General features: G+C 38.3%; 1 protein-coding gene across 3 annotated transcripts; it reads right to left on the bottom strand.

Moving 5' to 3' along the window:
• Window positions 1-1,070: 1,070 nt before the first annotated feature.
• ZNF330 (zinc finger protein 330) lies at window positions 1,071-14,800 on the bottom strand. 3 transcript variants are annotated; one of them, XM_039875835.1, is made up of 10 exons: window positions 14,607-14,800; window positions 12,586-12,714; window positions 10,719-10,738; window positions 10,553-10,623; window positions 8,441-8,520; window positions 5,970-6,096; window positions 5,430-5,534; window positions 4,222-4,268; window positions 3,083-3,200; window positions 1,071-2,068 (listed from the first exon to the last, which is right to left on the bottom strand). In XM_039875835.1, exons 2-10 carry the CDS (start codon window positions 12,703-12,705, stop codon window positions 1,797-1,799), a joined length of 960 nt encoding a protein of 319 aa, XP_039731769.1. In that variant the 5' UTR covers window positions 12,706-12,714; window positions 14,607-14,800; the 3' UTR covers window positions 1,071-1,796. The 3 variants fall into 3 exon arrangements, with proteins under 3 accessions (XP_039731769.1, XP_039731767.1, XP_039731768.1); XM_039875833.1 differs by having other exon boundaries at window positions 12,586-12,718; window positions 14,607-14,799; XM_039875834.1 differs by lacking the exon at window positions 14,607-14,800 and adding an exon at window positions 14,381-14,465 and having other exon boundaries at window positions 12,586-12,718.
• Window positions 14,801-16,317: the final 1,517 nt, after the last annotated feature.

Here is a 16,317-nt window from a genome sequence, read left to right as displayed (position 1 = left end):
CATACCATTTCCCAGGATCCTTGCCTGTTAATTTAAGATACCTCTTATCCGGCAACCCAAGGACCTAGTGTGGGTGCTGCTATCTAGCCCTCTAATTTTGTTCTGACACTCTTGATCAACACCCTAAGGTCCCCGTCTCAAGTGTATTCCTCCTGCTCCACCCAGCACATGCTGGCCAATTCTGGCAGCTCCTTTGGGGTACAGTGGTCTGTTTCTCCTGCCTTCAGGCCCAGCACATCTCTCGGTGAGTTTTTCCTAACTGCAATTCTACACCTAGTATCTTGGCTATAGAGCAAGTCCTGAAGGGGACACATGTTGCCTGGGGAAAGACACCTCTGCATTGTCATCCAGCTGGGAGTGGGGAGGGGGATGCTCATCCTTAGAGGGGGCAGGCTGTGACTGCAGGCTCAGAAAGTTCAGCAGTCTGGGGAGTAGGAGCATTGAGCAGCATCCATACAGGTGTCTCCATCTCACCTGCCAGGATCTCGGATCTTCCCAAACAGTGCCTTGACCTTGACTGGCAATGTCTTTGAAGTTTGAGACTGTTAAGTTCTGGACTTGGACCTGTTTTCTCAGCCCTGTGGCTACAAGAGATGAAAGCTTTTTCCGCACGCATCCAGAGTCCCTCTGCTTTCGCACCTGGTTTCGCCTTGCCTGTTATTGCCTTAAGCTGTTCGTTACGTTTCTATAGAATACGAATGGCTGAGCAGCAGCTATCCAACCCTGTTATCCTCACAGTTACGATTTTCTCCATACTTGTCAAATGCCAGCCAGTCCGATAATGCATTCCTTTCTACCATTCCATCCCAATTCATCGCCAGTTCTCACAATTGGAACTAGTGCCGGCGACTGCATGTTCTCCACCTCCACCGTAAGTGACGGGGTCCGGCTTCACAACTTTGTGTCTACGACAGTATCAATCTCCGCTACCTAATTTCGCATATTAGACAAAAAAACAAAAACCAACCAACCAAAAAAAACCGAAGCAAACGGATTATACAAAGATATTGGAATGCTTTCCAAAGTAAGGTTTAAAAATTGAGAACAAGAAATTAAATATCAAAAGTATGTAACTGTGATACTAGATTTATTCAAAGAGAAATGAAATTTCCTGGGTAAAATGTCTGTGTAATAATACTGTTTCTGATTCTGTGACTCTGAAAAATGGGTATATAATCACCTTTGTCTATACATTTAGGCATTAATAATAGGTACTGTCCAGAACATATATTGTGAAGAAAGAAATAAATGAATCAGTTCCAAAAACATACACATCATGACTACACAAGATAACGTGAAGATTTAATGAAAATGTAGCATATAACATCTGACTTGTATCCTATGGACATACAAGGAAAAATACAATAATTCATTTTACCAATTACATTTTACAAAGTCAGACAAAGTGAATTTATAAGCAGGTTTTTTTTTCCATAAAAACAGCAATCTAATTCCAAACAAATATATTACCATCCTATTCCATTATCCCGTATATGTATTTATATTTAATTGGCAAAACCTACCAGATTACTAAAATCGGAAAAAATCCAATCCACGATGCTTCAGTTGCTTGGATCAATAAACGTCTTACATTAGAAATTCATTTTTCTTACGCTATAAGCCTGATTATCAGTTCCTATAAAAATGCTACGCCCTACTCACTCCTTGCTTCGGTAAGTGTGACTAGTCTTTTGCACAAGGCTAAGTGACAGTACTTCCAAACATCCACACACAAGTCATCAAGCTCACAATTTCCTGCCCCCCTCAGGCAGGCCACCAATGGGCAAGCAGCTCTCCTAGTTCTCTTGTTCTTCATAGTGAGCGTAGCCGCTGGCATAGGTCCTTCCTAAATTCAAATTAGTAAACAAATCTGATGACTCAGCATCTGAATCCTTTCCACCTTCTTCTTCCTCCTCTTCATCATCCTCGGCTTCATACTCATCCTCCTCATCATGGAAGCTGGCATCACCATACTTATCAGATGAAAGGCTCTTCCAATAGGCATCGTACCCAGAAGCTCCATCTCCCTCTTCGCCTCCGGTCTGCCTGCCAAATTTCAGGGAGCGTGCTACAAGAGACAGATAGGTACATGGCATGAGCCACATTTTCCTAATTTCCTCGCTTAATATTTAAGTGGAAAGAAAGGAGACCTTAAAAAAAGTCAGTCAGTTCCATCCTACTTGGAATCTCCATACACATATATGTAACGTATATATGTAACAAATAAAGATGAGTGTCATTTCACTAAATCTAGAAAAAGTTAGAAAACCAAATAGGAACAATAGCAATAGCACTCGCCAACCATAAGTTAAATAAGGCATGTGCAAAATGTCCTTTGTTTGATCAATTAAAAGTTTATTTTCAAACCACAGAAAAATTGATTTCAAATGTCATTACATTTTTCTTGAGAGCAGTTTTATAATTCAGATGTCCTAGAAGACAAAGGCTTTCATTTTTTCTGCCTTAGTAGCAACACGGTTTGGCACAAAAAAATCAGCAAAATTATCAGTCTTACCTCACTGCAGAACTATATCTTTGATTAAAGTCATTTAGAATTATGGTTCCATTCTGATGTGTTTGCTAAAGAGTCAAATTCTTTTTAACAAAATTATGAGCGCATTACTTATAAACATGTTTGTACTAGTCTTATTCCTTCAAAGAAAAGTTATATAAAAACCATAAAACGGCTGCTCAAATACTACACACCTAAGAAGAGCTTCAGAATGAATTCCAACTTCCAAGGACTGAAGATTATCAGCACTTGAATATTAAGGATTTATAGCTACTCAATTATTTAACAAGAAAGCCTCAGCAAAAACAGAACAATCTTAAATTTCAGTATTCACTATGTCATGAATTGAGACAAATGCCAGTATAATGAATGATGGCATATTTCTTAAGTTAAATTGAGAAATTTTACCCATGTATTTCCCAAGGCTATAAAATTCCACTTTCTTAAGAGAACACCTTCATCTTTTCAAACAGGAAGAAGAGGCAAAAATAAAAATAGAGAAAAGAGAGAGAAATCTTGCGCAAGCACGAAAGCAAAATCACCCCATTGGTATTTTAAGTAGCGCCTTACTTGACATGCTGAGATCCTTAGTTTCCTGAGTTTCATGTCCACATTTAGGACATGGAGGCTGTTTTCCTTTTTCTTGTTTAAACACTTTGCTCCTTGTGTGGTCATCACAGAAACAAGCCTATAACAGAGGTGCGAAAATAAGCAAGTAAATAAATAATTCAAAAAATACACAAAGACGTCATTCGATATTCCAAGGAATATCATTTGGTTAGGGCAGAGATAGAGAGTTTTATTGCGACTGTCACACTCCTGATTTCAACTTCTTAAAGGAGATGGTCTTTGTCAGGGCTCTTCTGAACTATACGCTAACACAAGGCAGAAACTATACATAGGGTACGACATGTAGACACATTTATTCATTCATAAATATATTAGTATTTACAATGCCCCTGATGACACGCATAATGGTGAAGAGCCTGCTGATCCTCATGTAGTGTACAGTCTAACTGGGGACACAGAAAGTGGAGAGGCAACTGCAAGGCACTGCGCATTGAAAGAGAAGTGCAGAGGAAGGATGCTAAACCAGACACGGGATTCAGGAAAGACTTCCTGGGACACCTGAAGTCTTAGCTGAGATCTGAAGGAGAATGGGGGTGCAGTAGGGTAACCAGAGATGGAAGAGGGGTCTAAAGCAGAGGAAACAGAATACACAAAATTGGAGAAGTGTTGGGAGAGAAATAAGACAGGGTTAGGAATATAAATAAGAACCAGAAACATGTTTCCGGGCGGAAGTGAATCAGCTCTATTTATTGTGATCTTTAACAAACAGAAACGCTGGAGACAAGGTCAAAGGAAATAAAACATTATTGAAATCTTCACTCAAACTCTCCTCAGCAAGTACACACTGACATTAATTAAAATATACTCCTATCATTTTGGTCAGAATGTTCTCCATAAATGTAAGATGTAAAAATACTGAGCAAAGATACAGGAAGCATGTGTACTTGTGTCAACTCTCAAACAAACTAACTGGATGACCTTTGGAAAGTCACCAAGCTTTCTCAATTCAATTCTACAATCTCTGAACTAAATATTTAAGGATCCTTGTAGATTAATTATAGCTATAAGTAACCCAAGGGCTGTTGGTGGAGTATAGGGATTAAAAACAAAATCTAAAAATAAAAAATGCACAAGTGTACCTTACAGCGAAGACAAGAATGCTGACCAAGCCGATTGCACGAAACACCTGGTGGGGGAGGAAATAAGTAACATCCAGATTCAGACTTGGAATGAAAACAGAATTTTCCAGATTTGCACTTGAAGTACTACCTTAGATCAATTATTAACATTTTTTTTTCTGTCTCATAACCTAGAAGATCTAAAAAAAGGAGATTGAATTCCCCAGCCAGAAGGAAGGAAACTAAGTGCTATGTACTTTGAGATGTTCCTTTATTCTTTGAGAATTTTTATATAAATATTGCAAGATTTATTTATACACACACACATATATATGTATGAATAATTTATCAACTTTATAGATAAATATAAAAATTAGCATTTCATAGCAGAATAAGAACCAAATGCAATGAAGTGAGTATCTGGGGAATTTCAGTCTTTCCTATGGTGGGCTCTACTATTTAATAAGGGCTTTCCAAGTGCCAGGTACCAAACTAATGCTTTTCATTATATAGATTCTCATTTTGGTTAACTCTTTGAAAAGAAATCAGCATCTTCCTTTTAAGGAAACTCAGATTTAGAAAGAATCGCATAGACAAGTAGAATTCAAATAATGTTTAACTCCAATACTTGAGCTTTTGAGAATCAGTAGAGTAGAAATAAAATGCAATCTATCTGTGAAGATGATACCATCGACCCAGTCAGTAACAGTGGTTTTCAAACTGGAAGATAAATGAGAATTATGTGTGCAGGTAAATCCATATGCCTGGCACCCACCTCAGACTTAAAGACAGAATCTCCAAGGATGATGCCAAGGCACCTGTATTTTTTTAAAACCTCCACAGGTGCTTTTGATGCATAGTCCAATCTAAGAATCACTAAAAACGAACAGGGGCTGGTACCACTTACTCGGGGGCATTTGGAAGTGGCGGGGAGAGGAGGGCACGAGGGTTGTTACGATTACTTGTAGGGGAAAATGACATTTAGTGTTCAGGACCAGTAATGCCTGAGCGATCCCACAAAATGAAGAACTGACCCCATCAAAGTGCCACTGACACCCCTGCTGAAAAAAATGGATGTTATAAATTTTTTCTACAAACAGAAAATAGATATTGAGTTCAATTATAGTCCATAAGAGGCTGCATGAAAAACTAGATTCCTTTTTCATTAAGTTTCACACAGACTATTAAGAAACTTGGGTATAAAGAACATCTAATATATAAAAACTTACATTTAAATGTTTCCGCCTCTAAAACCTGGCAGCTGGCTTGATGTTCAAATTGATCATCTTCACAGAGAAAGTTATGGCAAAAAGAACAACTGAATATTCTGCCTCCTATTGAATTAAAAAACAAAACCCACAAATATAAGTACAGGTTTTAATTTAAAAAACCCATATCTATAAAACTGTTCAGAAAGGATGGCAAGTTACTTCAGATTTACCAAATGGCACAGGAGTTTTTGTTCTGGTAAACGCTACAATAAAAACTGCCCAAACGAACCACAAAAAGGTGGACTCCCCCTCCCCCCGGCTACACAACACTCAAAGACACTTGTTCTCCTGTAACCTCCCTTCCTGTTTTGGTAGCCAGTCCTAGCACTGACTATTACTGTGAGTGGAAATCCCATTCCCAACTAAACTGATAACCAAAACAGTGCCAGTAGTTAGCATGGACGGTATCCTGAAAAAAGTCTTAAAAGGAGCATCCAGAATGTTTCAAAGTCAGCCTGCACTTACAGCAAAGTTCGCTGCCTGTGTGTACTCACTCACCGTGGTCCCAGACACCTCGTTCGCACTCCACACACTCAGCATCAGTAAGAGGGCAGGCACAGGCGTGCGTACTGAGACATTTCCTACCGTGACAAACCCAAGCCTCACAGAAGTCACATATTGCACCCTGCAACCAAGAACAGGACAAATTAATCTTTGTCACTTGACTGGCTACAACCATTGTTTAACTAATAGCGACCATCACAATTGTATACATTTAGTGACTCATCAACCCTCAGTGATAGTGGGTGGCTTTGTTCAAGAAAAAATTTTATTAAGCCAAAATTAAAGAGGATTCTCTGAAAACTACTTTACCAACAGCTATTTATAATATAAAACCTTAGTTAGAAATCAAAAGAAAAAAAAGTAAGGGGGAAACTATACACCTACCCTAATACCAATCACCGAAGTCAGTCAAGGAACTGAAGCAGGGCCTTCAAACTGAATTCTAACTCAAATGAAGCCTAAAGTCCACAGTTTAAGCATTCTTGTCTATAGCAATTCTAGTAACAAAATTGAATTTTTCAAATACTAATATTTCTGACTTATGAAAAGTCCTTATCTGTGTAATGTATACAATAATTACATAGCTTTTCCAAAATAACTGAAAATATTAAATTTCTGTCAATATCTTTTTAAGGGAACTTATGCTTTAAAACATTTATTATGTTTGTTTGTGGAAAAAAATGTCACTAAAATATATCACCAAATCTATGTCAAGACAGGACGGTAAAACTATTCTCTCTCAACGACATGACATCGACGTAGTATTAAGGGCTAGAAAGAATTTCAAGGAAATGGGCTGTATGATCTTTCCTTTACAGCCTGCGGCTGAGTCCCAGTCCTAAAGCTGCATTACAGAGGAGCTGAGATTCATAACCAAGTTTTCTGAATCTTAATGCAGGGTTCTACCACTCAAGGCTCTGTAACAAAAGTAGTATACAGCAAAGAGGAAAAATGTTTTTCGACTTATAAAAATGGATTATCGGTGTAGAAAGCAAATCTTCAAAAGTATGTCTCTTGGATTGCTCAGGGTTGTAGCAACAAAGAGATGGCACACTAAACTGGGGAATCCAGGAGAATTTAAGAGAGATAATTTACAAAGGACAGGGAAGGGCCCAGAAAACACATCGAGGGATGATGCAGTTACCACCGCTGGGCCTGACAGGACAAGGGGAGGGGGAGGAGTTACTGGAACCCCGAGAGAGACACATGGACAGGAACTGTGTCCAGTCCATGTCCCAGCCAGGAAGACCCACTAGAGAATGAGTGAGCTGGGAGAATAAATGCCCAGATCGCATTCTCCTACCATCTTCAGGTCTCCTGCCAGGGCCTTCCATTGGCTGAACCCAAAGAAAAGCCATAAGGTGAGAAAGTCACTGATCCAGTCAGGCTCCCAGGGCACAGCAGTGAAGGGAGAGGGAATCTCAACAGGCAAATAGATTTCTAGAAAATCACTTTTCTAGAATTTATAGCTAATGATGCATGGTTCTATAAATGTCTTCTTTATAAAAGAAATCATTCACACTCATACAACTCAATGAATCAAAAAAAAAAAAAAGGTATTCGATTAAAATAGACATAAGTAAGCTACCAAGAAATATTACAGTGGTTTTAAATCTTTGAATGGTTTTTGAAAGGTAACATTGACAATCTTATATTTAAAATAATGAGGGATTTATAAGATGATTATGCATAATTCTAGCTCCTTGCTTCTGTAAGATATGCACATATGAAATATATCATAAAAAAGTCTGCCTCATGATGGAAAATACATTCTTGGAAAGTTATTATAAGTAAAATATTCTGCTTGGTGTAAAATAGTATTACTTTCCTCATGGACTGAAATTTTAACCTAAGCATAAAATTACACAATAGAGAACAATAAAACTGGTTGAAATAACATTTTTTAGTGAAAAAGAGAGCAAAATACATCACATATAGCAACAGTTTTTATTATTTAAAACAATGAATTTCCTTAGAAAATTCTACATGTAAGGAAGAAATTATGTATAACTTTGTGTTAAGTATGTACTCCTTTTTTTTTTTTTGAAACTAGGTTGCGTATTTAACCAAAAGCTTGAACCTTGGTTAACCAGGGCTTTCAGTATAGTAAATGATATTCTTTGAAATCTAATTAAGACACATTAGAAAGGTAACATTGACAGATTAATTTCTGTTTAAGTCAACAGTAAATAAGTTTCTATTCTCCGTATCTTTCCCAATAAGAAAAAAAGGAAGTAGTCAAAAGCGAGTAATAAGGAAAAGCAGTCAAAAGCAAGTGGGTAATAAAGGAAAATCATATGAAGAACATGCCACTGATAATCCAGGTAACTCCAGACTGAATGAACCAAGGGACAAAGCAGTGCTGTTATAGTTATAAAATATAATGGTTAAAAAAAATAATCATCTGTCAGAATGACTTTTTCTAATCCCTGGAAACCTACTAGTCTAAGAGATAAGCAGCTTACCACCATTGCAAGGCCAGTACTGTAGACACCAGCATGCTTTATGACACAGTCTGAAGACTTCATCATGCACTTTGTTTTCCCTAGGAAAGAAATAAATTTGCACTATTAGTCTTGCAAACTAGTACATGCAAGTATTCATTAATTCCTCTTTTTATCTAGACTAAGTTCCTATGGAAATCATGTGAAAGGGATGGAAATCACCATCGTTTACTGCTTACATAACCAAAAACAGAAAACAGATATATCTAAGCTCATTATCTGAGTCAGATCTTTTGAGAGTGGAAATTTATCAATAAATCTGTAAAAATGTATTGCACAATAAAGTTAATTCATATGTGTAGTAAAATCAGAAACTGCAGGTTATGCTTTGTAACCTAACCATCATTATAGCAGTTTAAAATCTTACAAATTTTCAGATGAATTAAAACAGATTTTAAAAAGTTATGCTTTAAGATGAATTTACATTTTGTAATTCACAATAAAAACAGTATGGTTTAAAGTCATTGCTTATTTCTTTTCACAGACTGTCTCAAGCCAAATCAATGATTATGCATCTCATCTGGTTCACTTAAGTTTATCCATTCGTAAAAATTTACAAACATAGTTCCCAAGTAAACGTTTTTCCAACAGAATTTTCCAATAGTCTCCTCATGAGCACACACACACAAAAACAGTAATATAGTGATAGAGCTAAAAATCACAGTACAGCCACAAAAGCACTGATCTAGCAGCAAATTGCCAACCCCGAAAGACTGTCAGGAAATTTACCTATCATACACTACATGAAGATTAATGATGACATACTAATCACCCATCTCAAACTCCACAAAGTGGAAGATGAAAGAAACAGAAGATACTCAATTTTCCATTATCTTGATTACCTAAGGAACAAAGTTAGACAACAGGAAATGGGAAGAAAGAGAAACGGGAAATGAGGGGCAGCAGCTATCCAACTGTTCCATGTCTAACACGAAGTACAAAAATCAGTAAGTGGGAAATATATCCATGTACAGCACTACGAAACTCAAGCCCAGAAACACTGAAATTATGGGAAGGTCCTGGCAAGAACTTAAACATCTCTATAACCTATTTTCTCACTCTGTATTCATTTCTTTTGTAAAATAAGGATATAAAAACTGGCAGATGAGTGATCTGTCTAAGCCAGTTTTCTCTTTTTCATTAATTACAAACCTCATCGATGTCTTCTTTGAAAGCTATAACTACTCTAGAAATATTCAGGGATGTAGCCTTAAGCATTCCTAACTTTCTGCAATGCTGTCATACATAAACACATTTAAGTGAGCATATCCCATAACTAAACAGGACATCTGTTCAAATAAAAGTTTGGGAAGTAAATCTGGAGTGAACAAAATTGATGAGGTTTCTTTACTAAAGGTCTTTGGAAACTTTAACATGTAAACAGACATCTCCCAGACGGCAAAGTGGGGATGAAACATGCAGTGTTTCTCACACATACGCATCGTACTCTGAGAAAGACTATTTGAGAAACACCAATCTTGTTGTTCTATGAACTATCATTTAGTTTCACTCTGAATGATCATTTACTCTCAATAAAAGTTTCCACTTATACCTGGGAATTGCATATGTGGCTTAGGAACTCTATTCCAATCACTTGGGAATCCATGTGAGGAAATTCAAGAATCATGTTAAATGCCAACAGATAAATAACATATCGCAAAAACTGGCACCAGGTAAATGTGCAATAAAATTATTCCTAATGTTCTAACATACTGTAGGCAATATCAGCAGGAATCAAAATTTAGAAAAGTAAACAAATGGGTATCAACATGACTAAGGTAGTATAATTAAAAATCCAAGGTCACCAAGTGTTATTAGTCTGAAATCTGATCTTTTAGTATTCAAAACATGTTGGTAACCTTTATCTAAACGGTATTCTATTTCCAGCATCATATCAAGGAGACAGAATCAAGACCTGATAGTGCTCCAGTAGGCCAAATAACATGTTATCATTTTATTACTGGTAAGGCATAACATTATTATAAACAATAATGATAAACTCACAGTTTCAAACTGATTAACTGCCAAACAAATGTTTGATGAAAGGCAGGTGTCCTGTTATCATATACTTACCACATTGTGCACAAATTGGTAGCTTCTGTACAGAATTGCAAAAATAGCAAAACGCTCGATTCTTCTGCCGCCTTGTCATGTAAAATAAAATTTTAAAATACAGTTACTATCAGATAAAAGATCAGAGGGTCTATATCACATATAGATAGAAAAAATAAAAACTTACCTCTGACACTTGTCACATTCCTATAAAATACAAAGACATGACATTAATTTTCTACTGGGTGAAAATTGCAAATTTACTTGCATTATAAAGAATATTTTGTTTTTCATGTTAAAATTTAAGTGACACTTCTCAAAACCCTCCAACTTCACCCAGATACAAGCACCTACATGTAACAACACATCACAAAGGTATACTCTTGGGCATAGCATACAAAAGAAATAAGTGGCATTTTCACAAAAGAGGCTAAATACAGTGGTATTTTTTTTTTTTAGTGAATCACAAATAATATAGAAGAGATACAAGAAAGAGTAGAGAACACAACATGATGAAGCTCCGGGAAAATCTAGACTCTTAAACATGGTATTAAAAATTCTCAACAATCTGGTCCCTAGCCACTTTTCAAACCTTGCTGGCCTATTCTCTTCAGATTCAAGCCACTATTTGTCAGCCATTCTCAAAATAGGTCTTGTGCTCTCTCTTTTCCATTCTTTATTTCCCCTGAAAAGTCCCTCCTCACAATCCTTACCTGCTGGGAGTTCTGGCAATGATCTCATTTCCCCTGTGAACTGTACCCCACCCATACACTCAATTTTATCACCTTAGTCCTAACTGTACCTCTACCGCTGCAACACTTACCAAGGTCTAGCCCTCGTTATATGCACTTACGTATGTGAGTCATTTCTTGTTTTGTCTGCCCCACACCCCTTGTCTCTAGAAATAACCCTGACACACAGAAAGGGGTCCTGGCTGTCCTCTGTGCTATGTAATCCTGCTCCCCCAACCCCCCACCCTAGCCATAAACGTTAGTCCTGGAATGGGCACCTGCCCAAGTCCAAAGTATCAGCTCTTTCCCTCCCTGAGAGCAACACATGTGTGACGTGAGGCATGCAAACTACCAGTGCCCACGAACCCAAACAGAAGGAGTAAGACAACCTGAGAAAATGGAATAAGCAAAAACAAACAAAAGCCAAAGACGGAACTACAAGGTTGTTGCAGTTTCCAGCTGTCCCTGTGTCCCAGCTACATCCTGCCCTTCTCGACTACACGTTAGCCCACTAGTCGCATGATAATCGGTATTTCTCCCCACTTAGTGAAGTTGGAGTTGTCATTTATAAACAACAATTCTTAAGTAATATACGAAACCACTGATCTATAAGCTTACGGAAAGAGGACTGTGTCATGCACCTACCTATCACCCACAGTGCCTAAAATAGGACCTGGCACAGGGTAGATGCACAATAGTTTGTGCAATTGAATCTTATTAAGCATTTCATATGTTATGATAAAACAAAAGAAAAAAAAGGAGTAGCGGGAAATAGGGAAACGTGGGACAACCCAGAGACACGTCATCAAAGAAAAGAAAGGAGTAATGATAACATAATCTCTTGCTTCTCCCAACTTTGACCAAAGAAGCCCAGAAATGATCAGGACTAACTCAGCTGGCACAGGGAAATGAGGTAGTAGAACAGGAAAACAAAAGAGATGTCAAGAAAAGGGAAATCGAATGAGTTAAGAATTGCTATGAGAATATGATGAAAAAGCTCCAATTAATAGGACAAATTAAGGCATAGAAGATTAGAGAAGCTGGAAAAATTGTTGTAAAGATCTTAGTATGTATTCTTGGCCAGTATCTATCAGCAACAGTAGCCAAGGTAATATGCCAGATTTTATACATAATATAAAGTCAAAAATCATTGCTACTTAGTGTTAATAAAAACAATGAACGTGCCTCTAACAGATTTCAAATTCAATAAAATATATGCAGCAATGCGGCAATACTGTATTCACTAAAATTCTATTCAGGTGTTTTTCAAATAACTATTATATAGTATTTCAACTATCAAACGATATCAGAAAAAGCTGTTACCATTGAAGCGTTGCATGGGTGTTTTGCTAAATCTATGGTGCTTCTTGATGCTCTTAGCTGTTTTTCACGTTCCCGGCGATTCTCTGCCTTCTTCCTGGCTCCCGTCTTTTTTTTAGGCATTTTCCCCCTCTTTCTTTACAAAAGAACAGAGACAGTATATGATTCCTGGTTGCATTTGCTATTTTAAATAAACTAAGAAATTTATTCTCATTCAAATTCTAAATTCAACCCTGTCAATTACTTGCACTACCAAACAATTCTAACAAATGTAAACAAAAAAATTTTCCGAAAAGCCTAGTTTTCTTTCCCACTGGGAAAAAATAGTTTCCCTGATGTTAAGTATTCTTTAAAAATTACTCTATAGCAAGTTAAAAATATACATGTTAGGCAAATATCATTAACAAGAAATCATTAAAAGGTGTATTATTTACCCAGTTTATATCACTTTTTTGAGCTATGTATTCAGACTTGATGCTGCCAAAGCCTTAAGTACAATAAATCATATTCCTCCTATGTAATATCTAAATAAAATATCTAATATAGTCAAGTCAAATGACAACATTAAATACAAACTATTCTCTCTGAAAAGATATTAAAGGTATTAGTTGCTTTTACTCTGAAAGCTGACCTCTCTACATGCAGTGTCTTCACTTAACATCATGGATGCGTTCTGAAACTAACTGAAATGACTTATAACAAAACTAATTTTACCACTGGCAACTTGATAGAAAGAAGAGTTAAGTTCCTAGCCATCTCATGAAAGTTATAACGAAATGACCTGAAAGAAACATTATTCCAAGATCTGGTATAATTTTAACAGGGTTCAAATTTATGTTTAAGGGCATATAGCTACCACATATATTGAAATAATGACTTTAAAACTGGCTTCTGTCACTTAGTTGCGAGAACTAAATTTAGTAAAACAAGATTTTTACTAAATAACACATTTTTATTTGGTTTTTCATCAATCTGAAAACTAGAAGTTCCCTGGGGAGTCCAGTCCTATCTTTCCACAGCGCCTTCCAGCCCTGCCTGGAATATATTAAGCACTCACTAAATGAAGAGCTACACTAAAGAACGAGTCTATGTGCTTGCTGTGAAATCTCTCAATTTTCTTAATATTCTTCAAAATACGTATTTTTAAAGTCTCTTTTAAAAGCGATTCTCAAAATTCAACTCTTGATATTTCTAGCCCCCACTCAAGAACTACAAATTCTAAACCTCCAACATAGGCTCAAGTTTCAGTGGTTACTGTGACGCACACACCTCCCTGAAGACATAAACATTCGGATTCAAGGAAACTAAAGTGTATCCATGATACATGGAGCGAGTTCCAAGAAAGCGCACCTCGAAAGAGATTTATATTTCTTATTCAAAGGGGCATATTACAATACAGCAAAATCATGCACCAGCTTGTACCTGACACAGCAGGAAGGTCACTCATAAAGTTTTCCTACTTTGGGTTTCAACTCTTATGTTAGAAAATCCAATCAAAAACCAAGTGGTGGGACGTTGCGACTTAAAAATATGGACAAATTAAGCCAGGAAATTTAGTAAGTGGTTACTTGATAAATGTCCAAGCCCTCTAAGTCACCCTTTCAGTATTTAAAATGACGAAATCTAGGTGGGAAAAAAAGTGTACTGTGATGGCCAAAGGAGATCAGAAAATCATACGGATGAATTTTCTGCGTTCCTAGGGATGAATCCGCTGAGAAAGTTGAGCCTTGATTTCTTTTTCTTCAGTCTGTCTTGAAAATTTAAAGGGTAAATTCTTTTTTTTTTTTCCCAGCCTTACATGGGTTTAAGCCTTTCTCCACTAACGCTCTGACTTCTTCAGGACGTAGCCGGTGTCACTAAATAAGGACACAGGCGCGGGGTCCCTGCAGCCGGGAGACCCAGAGGGGTGGAGGGGGCGTCCAGAGGAGACGCGGCGGAGATGCCACGCGGCTCGGGAAACCGACAACCGTCACCCGCCCGCGGAACGCCCTCCCTCGCGCGCGCTCCGGGCCGACCTCGCTCACCCTGACGGGGAGGCCGGGCTCACTCCGGGGCAGAGGGGCAAGGAATGGCGTGGTGCCGGCCCGCGGCAACAGCAAATCCAGCCCGCTGACCACGACTCCCCGGGGGCAGAAGCTACTGAGACCCACGCAAGGAGGACCGAGTCAGTTTCGGACACTAGGAGCGGGACCGGATGTCCTCTTACGACAGCAGCGTCCTTACGGCAGCACGTTGACAGAAAGGGGTCCGCCCCCTTTCTTCGCTCCGCCCCCTTTTGTTCGCTCCGCCCAGGCCCCGCCCACTCCCGCGGCGGGGCGGGCTCCCAGTCCCGGGATGAGGACCCCGCGGGAAGGAGCAGACTGATAGAAAAAAGAGAGAAAGTGGAGAAGCGGGAGGAAGGGGCACTGGAAGACTCGCTCCATTTTATTCTTTTCAGAAAAGGAGAAATCCAAAGGAAGAGAAAATCTGGAAGGAAGAAGTTAATGAACTCACAAACTTAGGACTGTATCCGTTGACTCAAACGTTAAAGTCTTGCTGAATTCTTTTGCAAACTTTCCGCCACCTACAGCCTCACATTCCACTCTTCGTGTTTTCTGCACGAGCCGTGCTTTGGTTGCCTGGTGATTAAGTTCTACCCTCCTTTGTCTCCTATTTCTACTGTGCCCTCTGGAATTCCATTCTTTTGTAAACAAATTCTCCTACATGCGGGGCCTCTAGTGTGTGCTTCCCTGTCTTTAACTGAAACCTAACATCTTCTCCTTGGCAAAGACGGCTTTAAATGTCTCTGGAGTGAAGGGTGCTCATTTCCTCACACTTCTTTTAACTCTTGGTTAGGAGGTAGGGTCCATCCCTTTAATCCCCAGTGCCTCACTCAGATCATCATTTCTTCTTTCCATGTAGCCATGCCGCTATTTAACCTTCATCATTGCTTTTTTTTTTTTTATCCACTCCTTATTGATGGAAAACTTTGGAACCTGACTTCCAAGTTCTACCATCACCCAGAGTTTCATTAACATCCAAACGAAAGTCCCATTCTCTTGGGTTCTTGATTTCTTCATCTCTCACAGCCATCACCTCCACTCCACTACAGGCATCTATTCTTGTGACCACACTCCAGGTCTTGTCATCAGGTGGAAGCACACCTGATGAAATCCCAAAGTCAAGCAGACTAACCAACCTCCTATCTTACCAACTCACTTGATTTTCCCTCCTAACGAAGACTTTGAATCTCTTGACCCTTCTGTTTTCTTCCTATCGATCATCTCTCCGCCTTCTTCCCTTCTTTTTCCCTCAGTTCATAAAACGCAGTTTATCACATCGATCGCATTTGCTTTATTTTTTTTTCTGATCAAACTAACTGGAACATTCCCAATTCAACAGCTCGCTTGAATTGGGACTTCTGAGTGTTGTTAAGAGGGAAAAAAATACACAGTTAAGATTTTTCTCTAAATCCAAAGTTGTGAACCTGCACAAGACTCACGAAATTGCTCTTCAGTTCTGTATTTTCCGAATCAATCTATCATTTCCCTTATCCACATGGCTTTACCAAATCTCTTTCTTCACCCTTCCCATCACTTTGTCAATTTCAGCAGCTATCGTTGCCTCCTATTACACAGAGAAAATAGAATAATATCAATATTGGCAATATTTCATTTTGTGCTCCTGGTATTCTAATTACTTTACATGTGCAGTATTAACTCTTAATTTTACTCATGAGGAAACTTGGGCAGAGAC

Source organism: Pteropus medius, unplaced genomic scaffold (genome assembly GCF_902729225.1).
Source record: "Pteropus medius unplaced genomic scaffold, Ma_sr-lr_union100, whole genome shotgun sequence".
In the NCBI taxonomy this organism is placed as follows: Eukaryota; Metazoa; Chordata; class Mammalia; order Chiroptera; family Pteropodidae; genus Pteropus; species Pteropus medius.
The sequence above is the reverse complement of the archived record's forward strand: the minus strand, read 5'-3'. Positions and strand labels throughout refer to the sequence as shown.